Source organism: Aedes aegypti, chromosome 3 (genome assembly GCF_002204515.2).
Source record: "Aedes aegypti strain LVP_AGWG chromosome 3, AaegL5.0 Primary Assembly, whole genome shotgun sequence".
In the NCBI taxonomy this organism is placed as follows: Eukaryota; Metazoa; Arthropoda; class Insecta; order Diptera; family Culicidae; genus Aedes; species Aedes aegypti.
In genome coordinates this window covers 383,021,227-383,045,698 of record NC_035109.1, presented here as the reverse complement: position 1 = coordinate 383,045,698, position 24,472 = coordinate 383,021,227, and the positions used below count along the sequence as shown (strand labels likewise).

Sequence of the window (24,472 nt, the reverse complement as noted above, 5' to 3'; positions counted from 1 at the left end):
GTCAGTATTGGAATATTAATTTTTCATTATTTTGTTGTACGGTGTAAATTGTCGGTATAATGAAAGTCGGTGTAATTGGCAACACCCCCCGAAACATAAATAGAGAGCGAGAGCAAGAGCGCAGCTGTCATAATAAAGAAAACGAGAGCGAACAGCAGGTCGCGTGCGCGCGTAGGTAGGTAGCAAGTTAGACATCGCTAGTGTACAATGTTCAGTGAAGAGTTAGGTCGGGTGGGTGCACCAACCGAAATCATTCTCAATCGGATGTGATCGGACCCCGATGGAAGTTCACTAATAAAGATTGCGTTAGGCAAATTTATTTGAGACTTCGAATATTTTTGACACCGATCCGAAATCCGAAAAGCCGGTTGAAGTTGAAGGAAGCCCTGCGGAAGCGGATTAGTTTTGGTGAGTATATAAGTGAACTTAGGAAGTGGTGACGACCCCTTCTGGTTGCTCGCTTTCCTGGTTCAAGGTCTGCTGGCTCTGCCAACAGGTTATGGGCCTAGGGCTAAGTGACTGTCTTGAAGAATTGTTTGGACGGAAATTTTCTCCGTAAGCAATTGAATACAAGTTTGCTCAGTCGGAGACCTTCTTTTCTGAGGGGCAAGCTTAGAGATTAGGAGTGAGCGGTTGTTCAGACGGAGACCCTCTTTTCTGTGGGACAATCGTTTGCGCATTCGAGTTTGTTCTGTCGTTGATCTTTCCGAGGAGCAAGCTCAGGGGATACTTGAGAAAAAGTGTTGTTCAGACGGAGACCATCTTTTCTGTGGGACGCACTTTGATCAAAGATTTTTGGGTGTTCTAAGACAGTCTGATCAGTGAGTATACTTTCTTCCAGGAGGTTTACCTCAGATTACAAACATGGAGAATCGTCTCAAACGAGTGATTGTTCCTTTGTTTAAGGGGGACGAAAAATCGTTCCCATTTTGGAAGAAAAGGATGGAGCAACACTTCAAGTTTGAAGGTTTGTTGCATACCCTCGAGAAGACTCCCGAGGAAGAAGATTTCTTCCAACCGGTGGCTGGTGCCTCAGCCGCAGCAGAGACTGAGAGGAAAGACAAATTGCAAGCGCGTCTTAAGGAGGAAGATGCGGCAGTTAATGAACTGTTGCTTGCAATTGATGATGAGCCGATGGGGCACATTATGCATTGTGCTTATGCGAAGGACATAATGGATCGGCTAGGAGAGATTTTTATGAAGCGTGGCCCAATGGCTATGCTTGGGCTTCGAACGAAACTACTTTCGCTTTACCTGTTTGCCTGTTTGAAGCAACTTTTTGCAACCCACCAAGAGATAATCAGGGACCTTGAAAGCATGGGTGAGGTTATTGCAAGTACTGAAAAGTTAACTTCTTTACTTGTCGCTATTCCTGATGAATTCCAACATTTAATTGGAGCTCTTTCCGTTTTGCGAAAGGATGACCTCAACACAATGTCACTTGAACAAGTGCAAAGGGTGTTCTTGGATGCTGAGGAGGGCAAGACCAAGCGGAACATGCCGGGACCATCTCAAGTTGCCATGACTGCACCACAACAGAATTACCGGAACCTGAAATGTTTCCAATGCGGACGGTATGGACACAAGATGCGCAACTGTCGGGAAGCGCGTCGCCGAAAGGAAGCATCGAAGCCGACGTTCCATACCCATCCGGGGGGCAAGAAACGCGATGTTGCCCTGGTAACACGACAGAATGGTGCATTCATGGTGCGTATTCCCCTCGATGAGCTGAATCCTGATCTCAGACGCGACTGCCGAGTGTTCCAAATGGATTTCAAGCGACTGCCGGTTCCATCGCCCACTTTCGGCGGCGTTACGCTGCTAGATTCGGGAGCCTCCAATCATATGTTCCGCGATGCACAAATGTTCAACGAGATGTGGGACTATGTTGCGAACATCAAGACGGCTAAAGAAGGGGAGATGATGCGAACACGCAGAGCCGGAAATGTAAATTTGCGGACAAATAAAAATTTCAACGTTCATTTGTATAACGCTCTTTTCGTTCCAAATCTGAACTTTAATATTGTCTCTGTTTCGCGTATTGAGTCCACTGGGAAGGCAGTCTTATTCAGGAATGGTGGAGTTGAAATTTTGGACAACGATGGAACGGTGATTCTTACTGGAAAGAGAGTCAATGGTTTGTATATCTTGGATATTGAGTTTGTTGGATACGCAAATAAGGTATTTGCAAGTAAAATGCTTAGTGATGCCGAGTTATGGCATGTTCGGTATGGACACTTGGGAGCCCAAAATTTAAACAAACTTGTGAGAGACAATATGGTAGAGAGGTTGGATGTAGAACTATCTGCCATGTCTGATTGCCCATTTGCATGTAAATCATGTATTTATGGAAGACAAACCAGAGAGGTTTTTGATAACTCGATCACTTCGAGATCGAACCGACCACTTGAGCTTATTCACTCTGACGTTTGTGGTCAATTACCGGAAGAAACCTATGATGGTTGTAGATACTTTGTTTCTTTCATTGACGATTACACACATTTTACAGTAGTGTATCTAATCCGGTATAAAAGTGAAGTCCTGGACAAGTTTCGGGAATATGAGGCTATGGCAACGGCTCATTTCAATCTTCGCATTGCCAAGCTTCGTACAGATAACGGTGGTGAATACTTTGGTGGAGAATTTGTAAGGTTCTGCCGAGAGAGAGGAATTCAAATGACACCCACTGCTCCCTACACACCACAGCAAAATGGTGTAAGTGAGCGAATGAATCGTACCTTAATGGAAAAAGTAAGGACGATTCTACATGAGAGTGGTTGTCCATTTATGTTTTGGGGAGAAGCTTTGTATGCTTCTACATATACATTGAACCGTAGTCCCACAAGTGCATTATCTGTTCCAAAAACACCTTATGAGATGTGGTTTGGAGTGAAACCTGATGTCAGTAAACTAAAGGTTTTTGGGTGTATTGCATATACACATGTGAACATGGAATACCGTACAAAGCTTGATAAGAAGAGTAGACGTCTTTGTATGATGGGATATGCACCGAACGGATACAGACTATGGGATGAAAACTTTGACAGGATCACGGTTTCGAGGGATGTCAAATTTGATGAACATCATTTTTGTTTCCCTAAAGTTGATGACGAATTACAAGAGAATCCCAATTTCTGTGAGGTGGAGAAAAGACCCGAACTTGAGATTATTGAAGTAGAAAATGATTTACCATTAAATGAAAATAGTGAAGATGATTTCATGAGTGTAGGAGAGCCATCTGAGAATGAGTTTCAAGATATTCCTGAGCAAGAAGGTCGTCCCCAGAGAACCATTAGACCTCCTGCCTGGCTAAGAGATTATGAAACTGTTGCCCTCTCCTTGAATGGTTCAGGTGATATACCACAGAATATTGATGAATTGCGTAAACGAACTGACTGGGATCAATGGAAACAAGCCATTGATGAAGAACTTTGCGCCTTAAAAGAAAATAACACATGGACTTTGGTTGACGAATTGCCTGAAGGGCATAAAGCCATTAACTCCATGTGGATTTTTAACATCAAAGACGGAGAAACAGTCCGGTATAAAGCAAGGCTAGTAGCAAAGGGGTGCTCGCAACGCCCTGGTATTGATTTCAGTGATACCTTTGCTCCAGTTGCAAAGATGACAACTATTCGGACAATGCTTTCGATTGCAGTTAAGAAAAATTGGATAATACATCAAATGGATGTAAAAACTGCATTCCTTAATGGCAATCTAAATGAAGAAGTGTATATGAAACTACCACGGGACGAAAATGGAATTGTTAAGATATGTAAGTTAAATAAAAGTCTTTATGGTTTGAAACAGGCTGGAAGGAATTGGAACCAGCGTTTCAATGAAGTTGTAACACAACTTGGTTTTCAAAGGCTGAACAGTGATACATGTCTTTATAAATGTCCCGAGAAAGATTTGTTTATCATACTATATGTTGATGATATTTTGCTCTTTGGAAGTAACATATCCGGTATAAAATGGATCAAAGAAAAGCTTTCGGACTATTTCAAGATGAAGGATTTAGGGGACGTTAAAAACTTCCTAGGACTGGAAATTTCCAGAAATCTTGAAAGAGGTACAATAGAGCTTTCTCAGCAATCCTATGTTGATAAGATACTGGATACGTTTGGTATGAAAGATTGCAGAGCGGCATCTACTCCAATGGACTTAAACTGTAAATGGGTGAGATCAGAAAAGTGTACTGATAAACCATTTAAAGAACTGTTAGGTTGCCTTCAATACTTGACATTAATGTCAAGGCCTGACATAACCATTGCTGTGAGTATTTTGAGCCAATTTCAGAGCATGCCAGGGGACGAACACTGGGTTGGGTTGAAGAGGATTCTTCGATATCTCTATGGAACGAAAACGTATCGCCTGGTTTATTCTCGTGAGAAGGATGACGAACCACTCAAGGGATATGCAGATGCTGATTTTGCGAACGATATTGAAGAACGGAAGTCCAATTCTGGAAATGTTTTCCTGGTGTACGGTAACATCGTGTCCTGGAAGAGCAAGCGACAACAGATTGTGACATTATCGTCGACGGAAGCAGAACTGGTTTCGTTGTGTGAAGCTGGTAAAGAAGGTGTTTGGATATCAAATTTGCTACAAGAGGTTGGAATTTCGTCCATTCCCTTCACCATATATGAAGACAACATACCCTGCATTCGGATTTCGGAGGAGCCGAGGGAACATCAATGAACAAAACATATTGATGTGCGGTATATGTATGTGCGAAATTTGATTCATGAGAAGAAAATTGTGTTAGAATACATAAGAAGTGAAGATCAGATTGCTGATATGTTTACAAAACCCCTAATGAAATCACGTTTCAACAAAATGTGCGAATTGATAAAAATGATAAATTAAGGGGACGTATTGGAATATTAATTTTTCATTATTTTGTTGTACGGTGTAAATTGTCGGTATAATGAAAGTCGGTGTAATTGGCAACACCCCCCGAAACATAAATAGAGAGCGAGAGCAAGAGCGCAGCTGTCATAATAAAGAAAACGAGAGCGAACAGCAGGTCGCGTGCGCGCGTAGGTAGGTAGCAAGTTAGACATCGCTAGTGTACAATGTTCAGTGAAGAGTTAGGTCGGGTGGGTGCACCAACCGAAATCATTCTCAATCGGATGTGATCCGACCCCGATGGAAGTTCACTAATAAAGATTGCGTTAGGCAAATTTATTTGAGACTTCGAATATTTTTGACACCGATCCGAAATCCGAAAAGCCGGTTGAAGTTGAAGGAAGCCCTGCGGAAGCGGATTAGTTCTGGTGAGTATATAAGTGAACTTAGGAAGTGGTGACGACCCCTTCTGGTTGCTCGCTTTCCTGGTTCAAGGTCTGCTGGCTCTGCCAACAGTCAGTCGTCGAATGGTCCTCCGGGGTGTCCGTTATCCTGGTCACGGCACCAATGTTTCGTCCAGGGTTGACCAGGCCCTACGTTGTGTTAACTTTTTGGTCCCGAAGGGGCAGACGAATAACGAACAAACGAGCTTCTATTACGATGACTAATTTATTACCCACCACCGAGAGGCAGTGCTCCTGCTCGGTGGGGGATACTATGGGTAACGATAACAACTTACAACTAACATTTCACATGATACTGTGCCTCTTTTATATGCGAGAGGTAGTACGGATTTGCTTTGCTTTACAATGATAATTTGCGCCGACAGCTAGCATCACGCAGCCCAATGCAACAGCATGAAAGCAGTTGGGCTGCTTGCTGCTAGCTGGGGGAGAAACAGTGAAATTAAATACGCTGCTGCGCATCTGCTATAGCAGAGTGCGCCTAGCAATGAATGGGGAATCGTTGCGGTGAGCCCGAACATACTCCCGCCCGAAAACGAATGTTTTCCTCTATAGGTAGTCGGCTCGGCGCGAACGACAGCTTGCTGTTGGTAGACGAGATGCTTCGCTTTCGATGGTGGTGATGCGCAGTCAGCTCAGGTAGTGTTGTTGGGTTGGTAATGTTGTTCGCTTGATTGATTCCGATTGATGATGGACGGTAGACGGGAATGACAATTTGGCTTGATCGATGATTGATTCAGATGACGCTTGATCCATTGATGACGGTTGGATTGGATGCGGGGATCCAGCGGGTGGACGCAGGGGTCCAAGGGTCACACTTCTATTCGGAAAATCGACACTTCAGCTTTGCACTGATGGACGCAGGGGTCCTGGGAATGATCTTCTCTTCGCAAGTCGACGCTTCGGCCTTGCTAGTGGACGCAGGGGTCCGGCGGGTGGACGGCGGGGTCCGCATGGACGACTAAGGTCCCACAGATGGACGCAGGGGTCCGGATGGACGGCGATGGTCCGGTGCATGGACGGCAATGGTCCGGCGGGTGGACACGAGGGTCTCAACAGGTGGACGGCGAGGTCCGGTTGGACGGCAATGGTCCGGAATGGACGCAGGGGTCCGGGAATGGACGCAGAGGTCCCAACAGGTGGACGCAGGGGTTCGGGGATGGACGCAGGGGTCCGATGCATGGACGGCAATGGTCCGGCGGGTGGACGCTAGGTCCTACAGGTGGACGGCGAGGTCCGATTGGACGACACTTCGGCCCGGGTTGAGTTGTCCGTTGCTGTAGCAGTCCGTCACTCGTCGAATGGTCCTCCGGGGTGTCCGTTATCCTGGTCATGGCACCAATGTTTCGTCCAGGGTTGACCAGGCCCTACGTTGTGTAATGTTTGGTCCCGGAGGGGCAGACGAATAACGAAACTCTTTTACTTCAATCTCACGATAATTTATTGCCACCACCAAGAGGCAGTGCTCCTGCTCGGTGGGGAATACTATGCGTGACGATAACAACTTACAACTAATATCACAGAGAGAACGGTGATTCTTATATATGCAAGAGGTAGCAAAAGTGCACATCGCATACGGTATTGTTACATAGATAACAGTGCGCCGACAGCTATCATCACGCAGCCCAAAGCAACAGCATGAAAGCAAACGGGCTGCTTGCTGCTAGCTGGGGCGAAAGGAGCAAATTAAATACACACTGCTGCGCTGCTGCTGCAGCTGAGTGCGCCTATCATTCAATGGGAGAGTCGTTGCTGCGAGACTGAACAGCCTCTTTTTATAAAATTCATTATTAATAAAAGTACTGAATCGCTAATTCAGTTTCATGGAATTCTGAGATGATTTTACAGTACTGGACAGAATAAAGTACGCATTGGCCATTTTGTTTTCATACAAAACGGTGGATCTCGGCCTCTAGTGCTCCGATTGAATTGGAAATTTTGCCACACCCTGAAAATAATTCAAATTAGTTAAGCTTCAAATTCAAAGCTATTCATAAACAAACTGTTGTGTTACTGCAAATTTCCAATTTAGAAAAAAATATATAAATTTGAATTAGAAATATTTTTATAAAGGACAAATTTAGAGCAATCGACTCTTCTGTAAAACTTTTCAATTTAATAAGGTACACAAAATTGTAGAATAGCTATTTTCAGAAAACTGATTTTTTTTTTCAAAATATATCCAAACAAAATGTTTGCCATTTTTCGCAGAGTGAGAAATATTTATATACTTAACTTTACTCCGTTCCATAAGTTGAATGACGTTTGAACCATTTTTAATCTGAACGAAGTGCGAATTAGCGGGGTACATAGCATAGCATAGCATAGCATAGACTGACTGTACATGTCAATGGTTGCTACTCCGTGATTGATAGAAACTGGTAAGAATTGTACTACGATCCAAATGAATAAGGGATGGGAGTTTCCGCTTATTCTCGAAGTGCAATTTTAGCAGATCTAATATTATTGATCAATAACGGCGCCGGCCAAGTCCTTACAGTCAGTTGGGATGGGGAAGGAATGTTAGGGTGTAATGATTGTTGCTTCTAGAGACCGAGAATACCTCTGCATCTCCACAATCACCACGGGAAGGGTGTTTATTAGTGAGGGAGGAAAAGATCTACATGTATATATTTTAAATTATATGAAACAGGAATAATGCCGACACTTGTAGTGACGAACCATACATAGTTTGTTGGAAAATTACATATTGTGCATATTGTCTCGATATGGTAGAAGTTTTAAAAAATACATCAACATTCACAATGTCGAACAATTCAAAAGATAATTTTTAATAATGTCAATCAGAGAAAAATATATGTATATTGAAATTGTATAAGAAAAAAGCATAATGCCGACACTTATAGTGACGAACCATACAAAGTTTGTTTTAATATTACTTAAAAGTTACGCTTACAAGAAAAAATGTGTTATCATAAGCATGAAATGAACTCAACAGTTGGTAATCCATTATCGACTGAACACAAAACTGACACTGACAGCAAAAATTCTTCGCGTCCCGCAAACAAACCGTCTTGCTTGGGTCTTCCCAAATACAGTGGCCCAACTTCACACTCGCACAGGACACTGCCTTCACATCAAGCTGGTAAAACACTATTAAAAGATGTATTGAGTTTAAAATAATTTATCCACATTGAAGGTAGTAGGTGTCATCCATTATTTGCCAACCACAAAATGTTTCCATCTACATTCACCCTTGAGTCAAATGGAAAAGTTTTGAATTTATGTCTAAAATTCACCCAATTCCACATTCGTACATCTACCAAAATTCAAACGTATGATGTGCAAATTAGCGGGGTACAGATTAGAAAGTGTTCAGATTAAATGTGGTAAAACCAACGGGGGTACCCCGAATTCATAAGGCTAAATCAAATTATTTTGTTTGCAGAACTATTCGAATACCAACAGAATGTCTTCAAGTACTTCATTATATATTTTTTAAATTGTACTGTTATGCTTGTAATCATTTGCAGAGGAAAATTTTACCATCAATTGATTCCCATTGAATACAAGAACGTTTATGATAGTATACAAGAGTGCATAAAAAAGGCAATATACGTACACTTCCATGCAGTCTGATGACAAGTGCACGTATATTGTCTCCTCTTTTGTACTTTCATAACTTATCATATACGATTCAATGTATAATGGGTTCATAAATTACCTATGAATTATCATGCAATTGAAACTCAGTTTTCGGTTTTGAAGAAACTTTGATAATACAGTAGACTCTCCATAACTCGATATTCGAAGGACCATCGACTGCTATAGAATTATCGAGTTATAGAACATACCGAGACAAAAAATCTAAAAATGAAAGTATGAAATTTCTGTATATCCAATACTTTTATGATCACTTTTGTAAGAAAGCAATATTATTTTGTTGGTAGCATTTTGAAAAATTATATGTGAAGACTTTTTTTCCAAATGGTCGAAAAATCACTTAATTTTACTGAAAATCAAAATTTTTATTTGCATGCTTTTTTACTCTTACTCAACTGGTTAGAGACTTTATTCACTTTTAAACCAGAAATGGACATTGTTTGTCTGTATAAAAAGAATTTTTGGGTAGATATCGCGTTATAGAGGGAAATTTTCCTCACATGTGATCGACTAGTGGAGACATCGAGTTATAGAAATATCGACTTATGATGTATGGGAGTTTGAAGGGGCCGAAAATCGAATCATAGAATAAATCGAGTTATAGAATATCGAGTTGTGTAGAGTCGACTGTACTTAGGGGTCATGCACAAATTACATCACGCTCTAAGGGGGGAGGGGGTCAAGCCAGGCGTGACAAGCCTTACACAATTTTCGAAGGACTCATATAAAAACATGACAAAGGGGGGGGGGGTCGAAAAAGTCGAAATTTAGCGTGACATAATATGTGTACCATCCCTTATGAAAGCAAACGCACATTTAGAATACTGTTTGAAATGTTTGAACATTTGTTGAGACTGTCATAAAAGAGAGGGGCCTATAAAGTATGCATTGAAATACAAAATTGATAAAAAAAATGGTATTGAAGTGTTCTTTGTTCAAATTATGTGAAACAAAATTGTTGAATTATTTTTATGAATATTGACTGAAGCCTTTGTGCTAAGGTCAATTTTGAATTTATTCTAACGTTACAGAAACAAAAATATATTTCAGTCAAATCTCCCTTAGTCGATAATCCATATCTCGATATCGAGTTAGAATACCATAGTAAAAGTTGGTTTTCCTGGCCACCTCGATGGTCCCTTGGATCCCAGTTTTGTGTTTTATAACTCGATACCTCCCTTACTCGATGGTCCCTCGATGGTGGATTTGTAACCTGTTCTATCAACGTTACCCGCATTATCAAAGATACGCAGTTTTACGGTATTTAATCAGCATTCGACACTAACCTGTTGCTGATCCTGTCGATTGTTTGTTGGCTTGTTTAAACTGCGTCAATGGTGTCTTGATCGGCGATGTCGCGGCATTGTTAACTTCTATTCCTACTCGGGGCACTTGCAATTCACGATTGTCACCCATTTTTGTTGTTTTTCACGAATCTAAAACGAATTAGAAATAAATTGTGTTAAATAATTTGCATACATTTCACCCTACAAATTTTACATAATAAAACCCATCATCCCCTATTTGAACACAACTCTCACGAGTTCCCCTAAATACTCTCTCTTAAATCGTGTCCATCCTCTCTGTTTTGCAACTTTTTACCCTGCATTCTTCGATCGCAGCACAGCAATTTCATGTCAGAAGCGACACGCACATTTTTGTATGTTTCATCGCCCACTTTGACAACCCGACACTGTCATTATCAACCTTTAAACTTACCAAATTGATAAGCTGATAGAAAGGAGGGATTTGATATGGAACGTAGCTCACAGTTATCGCACAATCAGTCACCTGAACGATAGAACGGTACACTCACCGTAAAATACAAAATCGGCGATAATCTTGCACACTCTCACGCTTCGCACCGTATGTGGTAGTGCTCTGTTTGTAGAGTTGAGAAATGGTTGAATCACACTGATGGTCTACAGACGTTTTAGCGGCTTCTCGTCGACTGACGGAATTGTGAGAGCCATTCTCTGCTTTGCCGCCGGGCATTCTATCATCCTCTATAAGAAACCAGTAATACGACATCGCTATCAACATGTACAGACTTGGACAATACATTTGCAACTTTTTTAATTTTCCAGACAAAATAGTCAAATTCAAAGGGTTAGATTTGAGTTATTTATGGATCATGTCATTACTTGAAGAAAAAAATGATCATTAACCTAGAGTTACCACGAGTACTCTGGGCTCCATCCCTTACTAATTTTGGTACTGAAAAGTACAATAAATTGTTAATTATACAAACAATGAATCTAGGCTCCGTAAAGTGTTAAAAGCAATTGAGCCTCAAATAATCGAACTAGTAAAAACATTACCTACTATTTTGCATGGAAAATAGAAAAAATTACAAACGTATTGTCTAATACTGTATAGATAGAAGGCGGAGAGAGTCATTGTACTACAGACTGAGCCAGAGAACGACAGAAGTAGGTAATCGTCGCTGAGCCGTCTCCGAGTGCGGACACTAGCTTGCTTTGATCAGCGAATATTTCGCGCGTGTTGTCCGAAGAATAGTGCACTCGTGTGTGGGTGTTGGTAAAGTGGAATTTTATCAAGCTATTGTGATTAAAAAAGTCCGGATTAATCCGGATGTGGGGAGATTCACGTGAATAAGCCAAAATAAGGTGCGTACCAGCAAATGGATGTGCTATATGTCCGATCGCAAGAATGTTTGGTTTTGAAGTGGTTTCTAAAAATAACCATCGAAGGAGGCAACAAATTTGAAACATATTGAATCGAAAGTGAGCAAAATCCATCGGCGAATCACGAGAGTGCTTTCATAAAACAATGCATTCTTACGTTCATCATGCCCAATGAAGTCATGCGAAATTGCCCTCGGTCACGCTTGACGGAGCTCGCGCCATAGGCCGTATACAGTGATAAACCTGGGCTCGAGAAGGTACACTTGCAAAATCAAAACCGGGTTTGCGGAAAAGTAAGCTACACTACAGCGATAGATAACGTAATCGAGGCGAACAGTCAACGAAAGCGGATGAGGGAAATATAGCAGAATTATGCTAAATAGCCCATGATTTTAGACACAACTTGTTGATTCTGAGACGGGATGAGACGGTTATGCGGTGACGGATATCGTGGCGATTAGCCTACTTTGGGACATTATAGATTGGAATAGATCCTGTTTCTTTGTGCATAGAGAACTGGATCCTATTTTTGACTCTTTTGATTCACTTCGTCAGGAGATTTTCAAAAGCTACTGAGCTCATATTTGGCCACAATTTGCACCATGTATTGAGTTGCCTATTGCAAAGTTTCAGACGATTCGGCCTAGAAAAACTTATCGTATCAAAGTGAATCATAAAGGTGCCTGAGCAGTTATATGCCCTACATCAAAACTTCCATCAACTTTACTACAGATAACACGCAGGCTTTGTCCTTTGGAGAAGAGTCCTGTGTGTTTGCATACAAATATGTTCGATATTCTAGTGGTAACTCAGTCAGAACTGAAAATATTGTATAATATAGGTCCCAAAATGCTGCCTTGAGGAGAACTTACAGGAAGTCTTTCAGAGTTCGGATTCAGTTCTGATAATTGACCTTAAGTGTACGATTTCACAGAAAACTTTGGATTATTCTAACAATGAATGTTGAAAAATTAAAGTTTTTTTTTTTTATTTTACAATCAAGCCTTCATGCCAAACACTGTCGAAGGCTTGTTCTATGTCTAGAAGAGCAAGACCCGAAGAATTGCTTTCAGGTTTGTTGGACGCAGCAAATTTGTTACACGTGAAAGTTGATGAGCGGTCGAATGTCCATGTTGGAATCCGAACTGTTCATTAACAAAAACTGAATTTTCGTTGATGTGGACCGGGTGCACGACGTTAAATATAAATACGTTAGGTATAAATACGATAGGCATTATTTCCAAAATGAAAATTGAAATCGTATGTGTGGAAAGTGAGCAGACTTTTTTGATAATTTTTAAGGGCTGCAAATATCGAAAGTGTTTCCTTTGAAATGCGATTGCCTTGCAGTTGTAAATTCTTTCAAATGAATTTCTAGGACAAAACTTGATTAAATGATCAGCATAATAGTGTAAGGGGCCTTCATTAGCTTTGTTGTTACTTCTGCGACCATACAGCAAAGCCATGCTGAAGGTGGTCACTTCAAAATCGATCCAGAATCTTTTCGTTTTCTTCATTTTCTTCGCCATGAATCATAATCGTGCTCGTGTATTGTGCACAAATAAGAATGCAAAATGACTACTTTGGCAAATCAAACTTTTGGTTAATCATTGTGAATGTGCTCGTAGAACACTACGCTAAAGATTTGCGTTAGGTGTAATGCCAATAATAAGAACGACACTGTGCATGATCTGTTGCTCATCTCTTGAGTTTGGTTGTACACATATAACTGGAAAATCTTTCATCAGAGATTATCCCTTCTTTAAATGAAAGGTTCTGTTCTTTATAGTTATATTGACCTAATTATTGGAGTTAGTACTGCTAATGTTTTAATGAGAATGTTTTTCTTCTATAAATAAGCTATTCTTTCAAGACGTTATAATTCAATAATTAATGTCATTACAGCTCTTAATATTTCCATCATACATTTTCCCTTCTTTGAATCATGGGCTATTCTCTATACTTATATGGTTATGGAGGAATAGGCTGCTCTAAAAATCATCTTCTATTAATAATATGCTATTATATGGAATGTTTCTGTTTTAATAGTTAGGAAATGTAGGTATGAATATTTCCATAAAAAAATCGTTTCGACATGCTTTTCAATAATTGTGTGGAACACTTGGGAATCAAATAAGTTAGGGGAGCTCTGTGCAATAAAATTGGGAATATTATTTTGAACCTGGATGCACGCCATGCTAAATACTGTGCAATGTTGAATCTGAACTTGACTTCTGTATCTAAAATAAATACTTAATCTAATTGTACTTTTCTAACTCAACAAATTTGAAATATTTTCAAAGCGCTTTCGGTAAAAGGCGGCTGATCAAAATGAATTAAACAAAATTATTGTGTATTGTGACTGTTGTGCAAAGAGGGGCAGTAGAAGTTTCTGTAGAATAATGGTCCGGTTTTAAAATTGGTACAGTTTTGGAATTTTTACATTTGTCAGGAAAATATGCCAACTGAAAAAATTTGTTAAATTTTTTGATGAGGGTGTAGAAATTTATATCCGCCAGAGGCGTTTAATAAAAAATAATTGGAAGTGGTGCTGGTAGGATTGAGAATCGCTTCATGGGATATTTGGAATGAAATGTAACAGGGACATGATCGGTGGTAGGTCATTTGGCATAAAGTCGTTAGATATAATGGTCATTTGGCATAAAGTCGTTTGACATAACGGTCGTTTGGCATAATGGTTATTTGGCATAATAGTCGTTTAGCATAATGAGTCTGAAACCAAGAATCTCTCAATTTTTCGATTTTACGTTTCTATTGAATCTTCCTGATAACATCAGGCTTTTTTGGAGTCAATTCATACCAATTGATACAAAATGACACTTTATTCAACATATGCTCTTGACATGCATATGCTCTTGAATAAACTAAAGCATATTACGAAAGTTATTGCCAATAGTATTTTTTATATCCAGAAATTACCCTTCTTTCAACAACAAACTTTTGCACTGAAGATTTTCAAATACTTAGCACAAATTTACCCTTCTTTTAATTGTTCTATTTGTTTTCCTAAATATGATGTAACCATAATTATAGGTATGAAAACTGTTGATTTAAAGTTTCAATATATTTCTCCTTCTTTCATGCATAGGCTTTTTTGTGGAGCTATATTCTTAAACTCATTCATTATTCTTAAAGTATTTTTTTTTGTTTCCAACTGACACAAGTGCGGCAATCGATAACATTGATCTGCTGAAATTATCAGCGAAAAGAGAAACCGATTACTGCAGTTACTTCGATGGGTTGTGCTACTTTTCCCCAAACGTTGGTTCCCGAATGTCGTTTCCCCAAACGCCAGTTCCCTGAGTTCCAGTTCCCCAAATATCCCGTTTCCCTTACTCATAATTGTCGTAACTTTATACATTTCAGGGTGGTGAACGAACTGACCGTCTAATATGCACCATTCTTTATTAAATTGGTGGTTCTCTCGATTTTTCCCGTCCTCAGCATTTTTGCCAACACGTGTAAAGCCGAGAATGACAGAATACTTCCTTATTTTGACTGTTTATTATTATTTATCTTTATTAGGGAGATTTTCAGCCCTTGGCTGGTTTATCTCCGTACACTTTTTTTGACTGTTTATCGTTCTTTCTCGTCACCATTTTTTCGGGGAAACCAGTCATTCGGGGAAATGGCATTCAGGTAAAAGTAGCACAATCATTTCGATGATTCTGAACGCACTTTTTTATGTCTTTTCGTTATATTATTCCGCAATAATTTTTGGCGCCCATTCTTCTATTAATTTAATTATAAATTTTGCTTTCTTTTGATAATATGCTGTTCTTTATATTTATAGAGTTTTAAATTTTATTATTGAGTAAAGCTAAATGTTAACCATTTATATATTTTGCTGTTTTATCAATTCTTGCCAGATGTGTTGTTAGAATGATAATTATTTTACTGCCTATAACTGCATATTTGTAACATTCGACAAAAGTAGGCATTGAGTAAATGGGATACCAAGTTTGCAATTCATCGCAGAATGGGAGGAAACTAAAATTTCAAAAAATCACTAAGAATTCAAAAGTGCTTATTTGAGGCTGAAATTTTGTACAACTCATATCGCATATTGGGTGAATAGTCAGAAAATAATTCTGATAGACTGCTACTTCGTTGCTACTGCATTATGAGGCGCATGTATAATCTCAATGTGACTGTTATGCGGTTACAATTGCCAGTGTGACAAAACAACTTGGTATTTTTTTTTTTGGAATTTTCTAGAACAATCTCACAGATATCAGTAAGTTTAACATATACTTTTTTGGGGCAAACGCGTGATCTCTTTCCGAGATATGCTGGAAACAATATTATTTCAATCACAAATTTTCCCTTCTCTCGATAATAGACGATGTTTTTGATGTACACTTTCAAAATTAGAATTTATATTGAACCGTTGAGAAGTTTTGCCACAAATATTTTCTCTTAAAGATGTGTTGTTCATTTGAGCTGCACAGATAAGAATATTTAATTTTCAATGTGATGTAAACTGAAGTCTACTGTAAAAATAAATCAAACTCGTTTATTGTTACAGCATCATGTAAATTTAAATGAATATACATTCAATTTTCAACTATAAATGGTTGAATATTACAAGATCGTGTAAATTTAAAGTGAATTCGATCGAAAAATAATGGATTGGTCGTTGAAATTTAGGTTCATTTTGATGCTCCAAATATGTGCATGTAAATAAACTTAAATTTAAAACATATTTTTAGCTGTGTATGCTGTGAAAAGATTTTTTTGCGTGAGAGCCTTAAACATTTTAAACGAAAAATAATCTGCTTTCGTATATAGGCTATTTTTGCATTAATTCGCATTGACAGATCTTTGGATTAGAGCTTTTGATATTTTGCAAAAAAAAATTCCATTCCTTTATCAAGAAATTTTCATCGAGTGTTACGTACAAACTGGGACAGAGTTTGATCTGCAGTGAAATATTCTTTGAGCGTTTCCTTGATAAATAACTGTGAACTTTCTTTGCCAATTTACTGTTTTCAAATATGTATATCGCAACAAGCTCAAAGATACTTTATGTTCTGAGATGCAGAGCCAAGTCACGAGTTTTATTTAGTAATGCTCTCTAATGTCACAACAGTTTTTGGAATTCTTAGCTTGGAAAATTTCTGAACGAACACTACGCTTGTTTAGAACCTACCAAAAATTTTTGCTATCGACTTAGTGGTGTTGATCTCGGTAAAAGCTTAAAAAATGCCGATATTTATTTTAAATCAATCATTATGCCAAACGGCCATTATGTCAAATGACCGTTATGCCAAACGACTTTATGCCAAACGGGATACAATCACATGATCAGAATCAAAATTAGCGTGAGTAATCAGTTGGCTAAAAAGGTGACTAGAGTCGGTTAAGACCGAGTCAATCGTTAAAGTGAGAAGAGAGCAAAACATGTAGAGCTATCATCTTACTGTAAGCAACTATTCATTTTTTCATTATTCACTATTTCACTTTCTCTCATTACGTTTGTAATCAATTTTTGACAGTGACAAAAATGGTTTACGACTTATTCGTCCTTTTTCAGGATCTCTCAAGAATCGCACTTAGTAAATTATTGTATAGTGCTAGCAATCAAATTAACATGCAGCTTTTGCAAACACAAAATTTTGTCTTATTCTTTTCACAACGAAGTGACGTGAGTGTACACCGAGTCAATCGGTTTACTGCTTCACGCAAGCAACGGTATAGAATTCAGTTCGCACGTTGCAATCTCAATTTTGAAAGAGAATGACATCCTCATTAACCCTTGTGATGTTTTGAATATGCACGCATCATAAGCCTTCATTCCGTTCTCTTGAAAGGCATTAGTAAATAAATAAGGAAAAATCTTTTATGAAAATATAGGCAAGTGTGATGCAAATAGATATACTATATATTATCAGTTATATCAGTTTGACTACAAAGAAGAGCAAATGATTTAAAGACGGTAGAATTCCCATATAAAAAATAAGCAAATTGATTGCAATTATAAGCAATACTTTTTTCTTGCAAGTACAGACTTTTTTCAAAAGAAGGAAACATTTTTTATGAAAACATAAGCAAGTGTAATGCAAATAATCGTTATATCAGTATAACTAAAACGAACTGCAGATGATTTAAAAAATATTTTACTCCCAATTAAAATATAAGCGCAATTTTTGTCAATAGTAATGTAACCAGTAGAACTCGAAAAAATAGCTTTTGTTTAAAAGAAGACTAAATTTCAGATGCAGTCATTGTAAATCACTGTTAACTTCAGCACACCGTTGGTATCGCAGAGACAAACATGATGTTCTATCCCAACACAGTTATTGTGCCGCTCTTCTGAATTTAACACATCAGCGTTGTAGCAATTAGATTATTGTTTTGTTCGTAATTTGACCGAACGGCATACGGTCAAACGACCCGTTTGGCCACATGGCATTCGGCCAGGTGGCGTTCGGCCAAACGGCATTTGGCCTAACGGCATAAGGCCAAATTGGCGGACACCTTGCAGAACACCTCCATGAATGTCTTTACGGAATTTTCAAATTTATCAGTAATCATGAAATAATTCTTGAAGCTAAACAAATGTTTTGGTTATATTTCCAAGCCATTATATATTGAAGATAACGGTGTAGATATTAAAAAATAAAATAATAAAAATCCCAATAACAAACATTCATAGGAGTTCCTGGGAAAACTTCTGGGGTAATCAAAGATACAACACTTGAAATAATTTTAGAAGTTATTTGGAAAATTTATGTTCAAAATCTGGAAGAATGTTTAGGAAAAGTTTTTCAAAGGAATTTCAAGAGGGACTCTTGAATAAATTACTGTTAGTATTTTGGAGGGGTTTCCAAATGAATTCCTCTAAGAATTTCAGGATAAATCTGTAAAGGATTTTTGATGATCTGGGAAAATTACACAGATTGTATAATTAGTGGCTATTTACAATTATACGAAAAGTTGAAAAAAATCTAGAATCTGGCAGAAATTATCAAGTTTTACAGGTAAAGTTTTCACCAAAAAATAGTTCAGTCACAAATTTCTACAAATGTTCTAGAAGTAAACAAGTAGATGATGGTGTAGGACTTGCTCTATAGCATGAACCGCTGAGAATGACCGAATCCATAAATAGGTCGACGTAGTCTACTACGTGGCTACGTTTTAATCGAAAAAAGCCGATGAAATCATCCACAAAGCTCCACAAAAATTAAAACGTTAAGGTATTGATAGATAAATTGTTTGAGTATACAATTTTTGATAGACTTTTTTAAGAAATAAATTCATTTAATAAATTCTAAAATTTTGATAGAAATATTAGTGATTAGCCTTAGGAACTGAAAAACAGTAAATTCTGTAGTATTGCCCGGTTCCATTGCAAGACAAGTGACATTTAAAAAATCTTTACAAATGCAGAGATTTTTAGAGAAATCTGCTAAGAATTTTGGGAAATTTTCCGGAAGTATACTAAAGAAAACTGTTGAGAAACGTCAAGACGGATTCCACCAAATATCTGGAGTATCATGCAATCTAGCAGATGTTTCTAGATAAATTTTAGGATGATCGCCTGGAAATATTTGCTAAAGACATTAAGGAACAATTGAGAGAGAAATTCATGAAGAAAGTTCTGGAGAAGTCATAGGAGAAGCTTGAGCCGAAATCCCGAATAAATTCCTAAAAAATGCTGATGGAAACTGTGGAATACTTCCTAAGCAACTTTCTGGAAATTAACAAATCCGTGTTTTGATTGAAATATTAATATTGAGTAATTTTTTGAAAGTTCATATTGTATGGTATATAAATTATATTGAAGTAGTGTTATTTTCCACGACAACTATTACGTCCCAATTGAGACAGAGTTTGTATAACAGCTTCTTATTGGTATGGGTTACTTATCTGCATTTCCACAGTTATTAAGCTCTTGCCAATTTAGGCATTCGTAGGTAAATCGTGTGGCAAACACGAAAATACTGTATGCCCTAGAAAGTAGACAAAATTTCTTTCACGAAAATACCGGTGGGATTCAAACCCAGCATGGTTTGTTGAATAGCTGAGCGCTTACCGCTACGGCTGAATGGGCCCCAATAACAAGCATGTATTCTAATCAATTTTGTGTCACCCGCATAAATTTACTAGTCGATACTGTAATTTTACACGATGTGAAATGTAAATTGATTGCCAGCTTAGCATTTAAATCAACTGCAAGCTACATTTCACGTTACAGTTGAGTATTGATTATACCTTGGTCGTATTGAGTCATAATGACAGTTATTGTGAGCTGTGCTCACACATTCTCACTATTTCACCCACAATGTGTCTGTTTTGCAGCCTGGTCAACCGGTTCATGACGGTGTGGTGGCTTTTGCCGGCTGATGTTGCTGAACGCGATGATTACTTAATTAATATTAATGAAGCGAAAATGTCTCCGAGCACTTAACTGTAGGAACTCGGCAGCTTCGCTTGTGCGGCGTCTACTACAGTATACTAACACCTCCTGGTGCGTGATTGTAGATTTGCCGATCGATTCCGAACATTTGTTAGATGTGTTTTACTTGCTGATTACATTTTTGACGTATTCTACATCACCTGGAACGTTTGAATATTGTAGGATTATTGCAAAAAAAAAAAAAATACAAAAACAGGAAACTCTCCATTTCCCGATATTGAAAAGGTATGATTTATATTAGAAAATGAACTTTTTGGATTATTGGTGAGCTCTGTTTAAACATTCTAGCTCAAGATTTAGCATTAGATTAAAAGATATGGAGCTAAGAAGGATAAGAATCTGTATCCAGATGTGGATATTTTTTTGCGTTTATTAGAGAGGTTTCAAACCAGAAGGGTTCATTCGCCTCTTAGATGTGTATATATGAGTATATAGATCTAAGAATCTTTAAAACAAATTTGAGATCCTTACACTCCGTGAAAGTGAATTTCAGTTCATATTGGCACTTAAGCCATTTATACAATCATTGAACCCACGCAAAGTCCAGTAGTCGTCCATCGACCGCCCGGCTCTGCGTGTGTGAACTATCTAGCACTTTCATTGAATGCTACTGAAAGTAATAATAAATGAGTGAATGTTTCATCCACAGTAATGGTTGGAAGCTAAATACATAGCTGCAGGTGGCGCTGTTGGTGGTGCATTTTTTTCCGGCTTTCCATGGTTCGGTGATCAGAGACGCGTGTGCAGAACGAAAACAATAACATTGCACATCGTCGCATTTATGCTAATTCGATTGCATAAGATGTTTGTCTTAGGCTCTGGAGTAAATTGAGGCAAAAAGGCGAGTACATACTTGACATGAGTGGTTACTTGAGTGCCTTACTGTTCCTGCTCTGTAATAGTATAGATAGAAGTGTGATTCAAATACTTGTCCGCCGTCGGCAGTTAATTATAATGTGTCATTCTTATCAATATCTTACTCAGTGCCTTATTGGATTGACACAGACTATGATGATTTTTTTGGATTCATACACAGTAAACAAAAAATTAAGCAGTCTAATTCGGCTTTGATAATGCATATCATAGAATCGTTGATGGCTCCAAAAGATTAGTCGAAAAAGTACAATCGATAGATCGTACAACGGACAGCAAAAGTAAAATCAAGCCAATTAACTCGCCAATTATTTGTCATTCACATGGCCATTCAGCAAACACAACCCATGAAACATTCTCCGTTCGCGTGTGACGATGACGGTTCGTTTTTCCTGTAGGAAATTGCAGGTTATCAGTTATGCACACACTATCGGTTTTGCCATACATAAACAGTAGACCTGTACACATAAAAAAAACAAAACTACCAAGTTAGCTAAATAGTCCATTTTATGAGACGTTTTTGAACAGTAGATCGCTTATTTTAAGAATGAAATTTTGACCAGGATGCGGTGTCGTAACGTGTGAAAGTAACAGCAATATCATCAGTGTTGCCGTTTCGTAAAATGAAATATTTTGAACAGATAATTTGGGCCTTTCTTAGCCGAGTGGTTAGAGTCCGCGGCTACAAAGCAAAGCCATGCTGAAGGTGTCTGGGTTCAATTCCCGGTCGGTCCAGGATCTTTTCGTAATGGAAATTTCCTTGACTTCCCTGGCCATAGAGTATCATCGTACCTGCCACACGATATACGAATGCAAAAATGGCAAGTTTGCAAAGAAAGCTCTCAGTTAATAACTGTGGAAGTGCTCATAAGAACACTAAGCTGAGAGCCGGCTCTGTCCCAGTGAGGACGTAATGCCAAGAAGAAGAAGAAGATAATTTGTTTTGATAAAAAAGTTCGGGTAAGGGTATCCTGAAAAAAGTGAACAGCTCTAATATACAGCTTGGTAGATACATACGGAGATATCGAGGACTGAACTTGAGGTAGTAAAGCCCACTGTCGCCAGCGATATTCGGCATTATTTCGCTTTTTAAACAGGAAGTGGAGTGATGCATCGCGTTCCTTCAATATATGTTGTTGCGTGTGTCAACCTGAAAGCCAACGGGTACACGTTGTAATCCACCTTGTTGCCACACGCAGCTAACAGCTGTTCCAGTTTGCGATAAGAACGGTTGACGAATCGTGTCCGATAAGAATTGGCCGGATTGCATATCACTGTTACTGGAGTGAGTGCCAATGTTGAACGATGTCTATATATTTTCAATAACGTGAGACTTCGAGCACAGACAAACAGATGCAACACTTAGAAAAAATGTCTTTAAAATCCATCGGTCAGTGTACTCCATCATTATCTAGTGAGTATATTGCACGAAATACTGTTTCGTGCAACAAGACCTGCAGATGGCAGTAGTGTGTAACGTCAAACGCGGAGGAAAACGATGCACGCGCCTCTGGTTGTGTGATTTGTAACATAGCGAATTTTAATTGATAGTTAAATGAGTAGTCGATGGAAATTTCGTCAGTGTTACGTCTGTTTGTCTGTGCTTCGAGGTTGACTCGAATTCAGAGTAAAATTTTAAATAATTCAGTCAATTTGATTAGTGAAAATTATGCGTGCTCTAATGAGTTATTGGTTTTTAATGTTTTGTATATAATCTCTTTTGGCGGGAAACCATTGTGAAACTCAATAATGCAACATTAGACTGATGCAAATTTTGAAGTTTTTGCTCCCCTATGCTTAACCCTTCTACCGGCAGCTTCATTTTTTACCGCAAGAAAAAAATTCAAATCGCGATAACTTTTTTGTTTCTCGGTATTTTTGCACCATTTTTTCACAAGTTCTAAAAAAACTCTTCTAGTTTGAGGATCCGTGTCGATATTGATGATTTGTGATCTGGTTTTAAAGATATTCCAATGTTCCTTGAGGGACCGACATTTTCCATACAAAATGTCTTAGGCGGCCATTTTGTTTTACGTCAACTTATCGAAAAAGTAAAAGATGGGCTATACAATGCCATGTAATAAGGAGCTACTCTGAAAAAATCATACAAATTGGTTAAGAATTCTTAGAGATATCTGAAAAATACTATAAGAAGTTTTTTGAAGTTTTCAAGATCTTTAATTGGGCAGCTTGGTACTAGCAACATAAATGCTCATTACTCAAAGACGGCTGCTCCAAATTGCTTCATTTTTTCACAACATACTCTCATTAGTGTATTGTTCCAAAAAGTGAACATCTGAATACGTTAAAAAATCTGTAGCCTAAGATATATACGTGGGTTATGATTAAGCGTCGGTCCCCCAAGGAATTTCGGAATATCTCTGGATCCAGATGACCAATGATCAATATCGACACGGATCCTCAAACTAGAAGAGTTTTTTGAGAACTTGTGAAAAAATGGTGCAAAAATACCGAGAAACAAAAAAGTTATCGCGATTTGAATTTTTTTCCTGCGGTAAAAAGTGAAGCTGCTGGTAGAGGGGTTAAACGGTGTCAATTATGATAAAAATCATTCTCCCAAAATTTGAAGTGATTTGGAAGAGATTTGGTTGTGCACATGCCACTTAAAGTTGATATGGAAATTACTATGGAAAACGTAAACCTTTTGTATTCAGTCCTCCAACTGCTTGTCATAATAATCTATGAAAAAGTGATCAAACTCTTCTCATATGCAATCTTCCCAGCTACAACTTTGCCGAAGACCACATTTTGATAGGACGTAAGGATAATTTGATATTATTGATAACAAAGTCTAAATGATGCTGAGATGATCATTTAATTACTTTCAGAGCAACACTGCCTTTTTGCTGTAGAACATAGTAGCCTGGATCACTTTGATCTATTCTTCCCGCCAAGAGCTCCATTGTTGTCTGCCGAGCAGTTGGTGAAGCATGTAAAATGCAAAGCCACTTTATGATTATGAATAACAATTTATCCAGACGTCCAATCAAAATGTGGTCTTTGGCAAAGTTGTAGCCGGAAGGATTTCATATGAGAAGAGTGTGTTCACTTTTCCATAAAATATTATGATGAAGAGATAGACGGCTGAACACAAAACGTTGGCGTTTTCCATAGTAATCTCCATACAAATATCAAATGTCGTGTGCGCAGTCAAATTTCATCTAAATCATTTCAAACTTTGGGAGAATGCTAGTTACTATAAAAGAAATCGTTTGAGCATAGGGGAGCCAATATTTCAAAATTTGCATCACTCTAATGCAACATATCAAATTGTTTATATCATTCCATAACCAGATAATCAGAATCCAAACTTTCCTAAATAGACCCTGATACAAATCCCGTTAACTGAAAGGGATACTCGTGGATATTCATGGTACTTTCGACATTAACAACTACTAGTGATATATTTTAAAACCCAGTGAACTTCATCTGCCACCACTTGCCACCCGAAAAAATATACGACCTACGAAGGTGACTGATATTTGCATTTAACTCTCTATGATTGCTTTCCCTTACATTTTACAACTCTAGTATCTTTGAGGAAATGA

At 38.3% G+C, this 24,472-nt stretch overlaps 2 protein-coding genes across 5 annotated transcripts in view; one reads left to right on the top strand and one right to left on the bottom strand.

The window, feature by feature from the left end:
* Positions 1-24,472, bottom strand: part of LOC5566541 (cytochrome b5 reductase 4) — a 228,340-nt gene that overhangs the window by 167,886 nt on the left and 35,982 nt on the right. The window contains exons 1-2 of one of the 4 annotated variants that reach the window (XM_021853236.1): positions 10,659-10,910; positions 10,226-10,375 (exon numbers count right to left, since the gene is read on the bottom strand). In XM_021853236.1, the coding sequence (XP_021708928.1) occupies positions 10,226-10,355 (130 nt within the window). In that variant the 5' untranslated portion in view covers positions 10,356-10,375; positions 10,659-10,910. Of the gene's footprint in view, positions 1-10,225; positions 10,376-10,541; positions 10,623-10,658; positions 10,911-24,472 lie in introns of those variants that run through there. The other 3 variants (XM_021853237.1, XM_021853239.1, XM_021853238.1) reach the window with 3 other exon arrangements.
* The window catches only part of LOC5566542 (fatty-acid amide hydrolase 2-B), a 38,159-nt gene continuing 25,057 nt past the window's right edge, over positions 11,371-24,472 (top strand). Inside the window, exon 1 of the mRNA XM_001650887.2 lies at positions 11,371-11,569. The gene's annotated coding sequence lies outside the window, so the exon portion shown is untranslated. The remainder of the gene's footprint in view (positions 11,570-24,472) is intronic.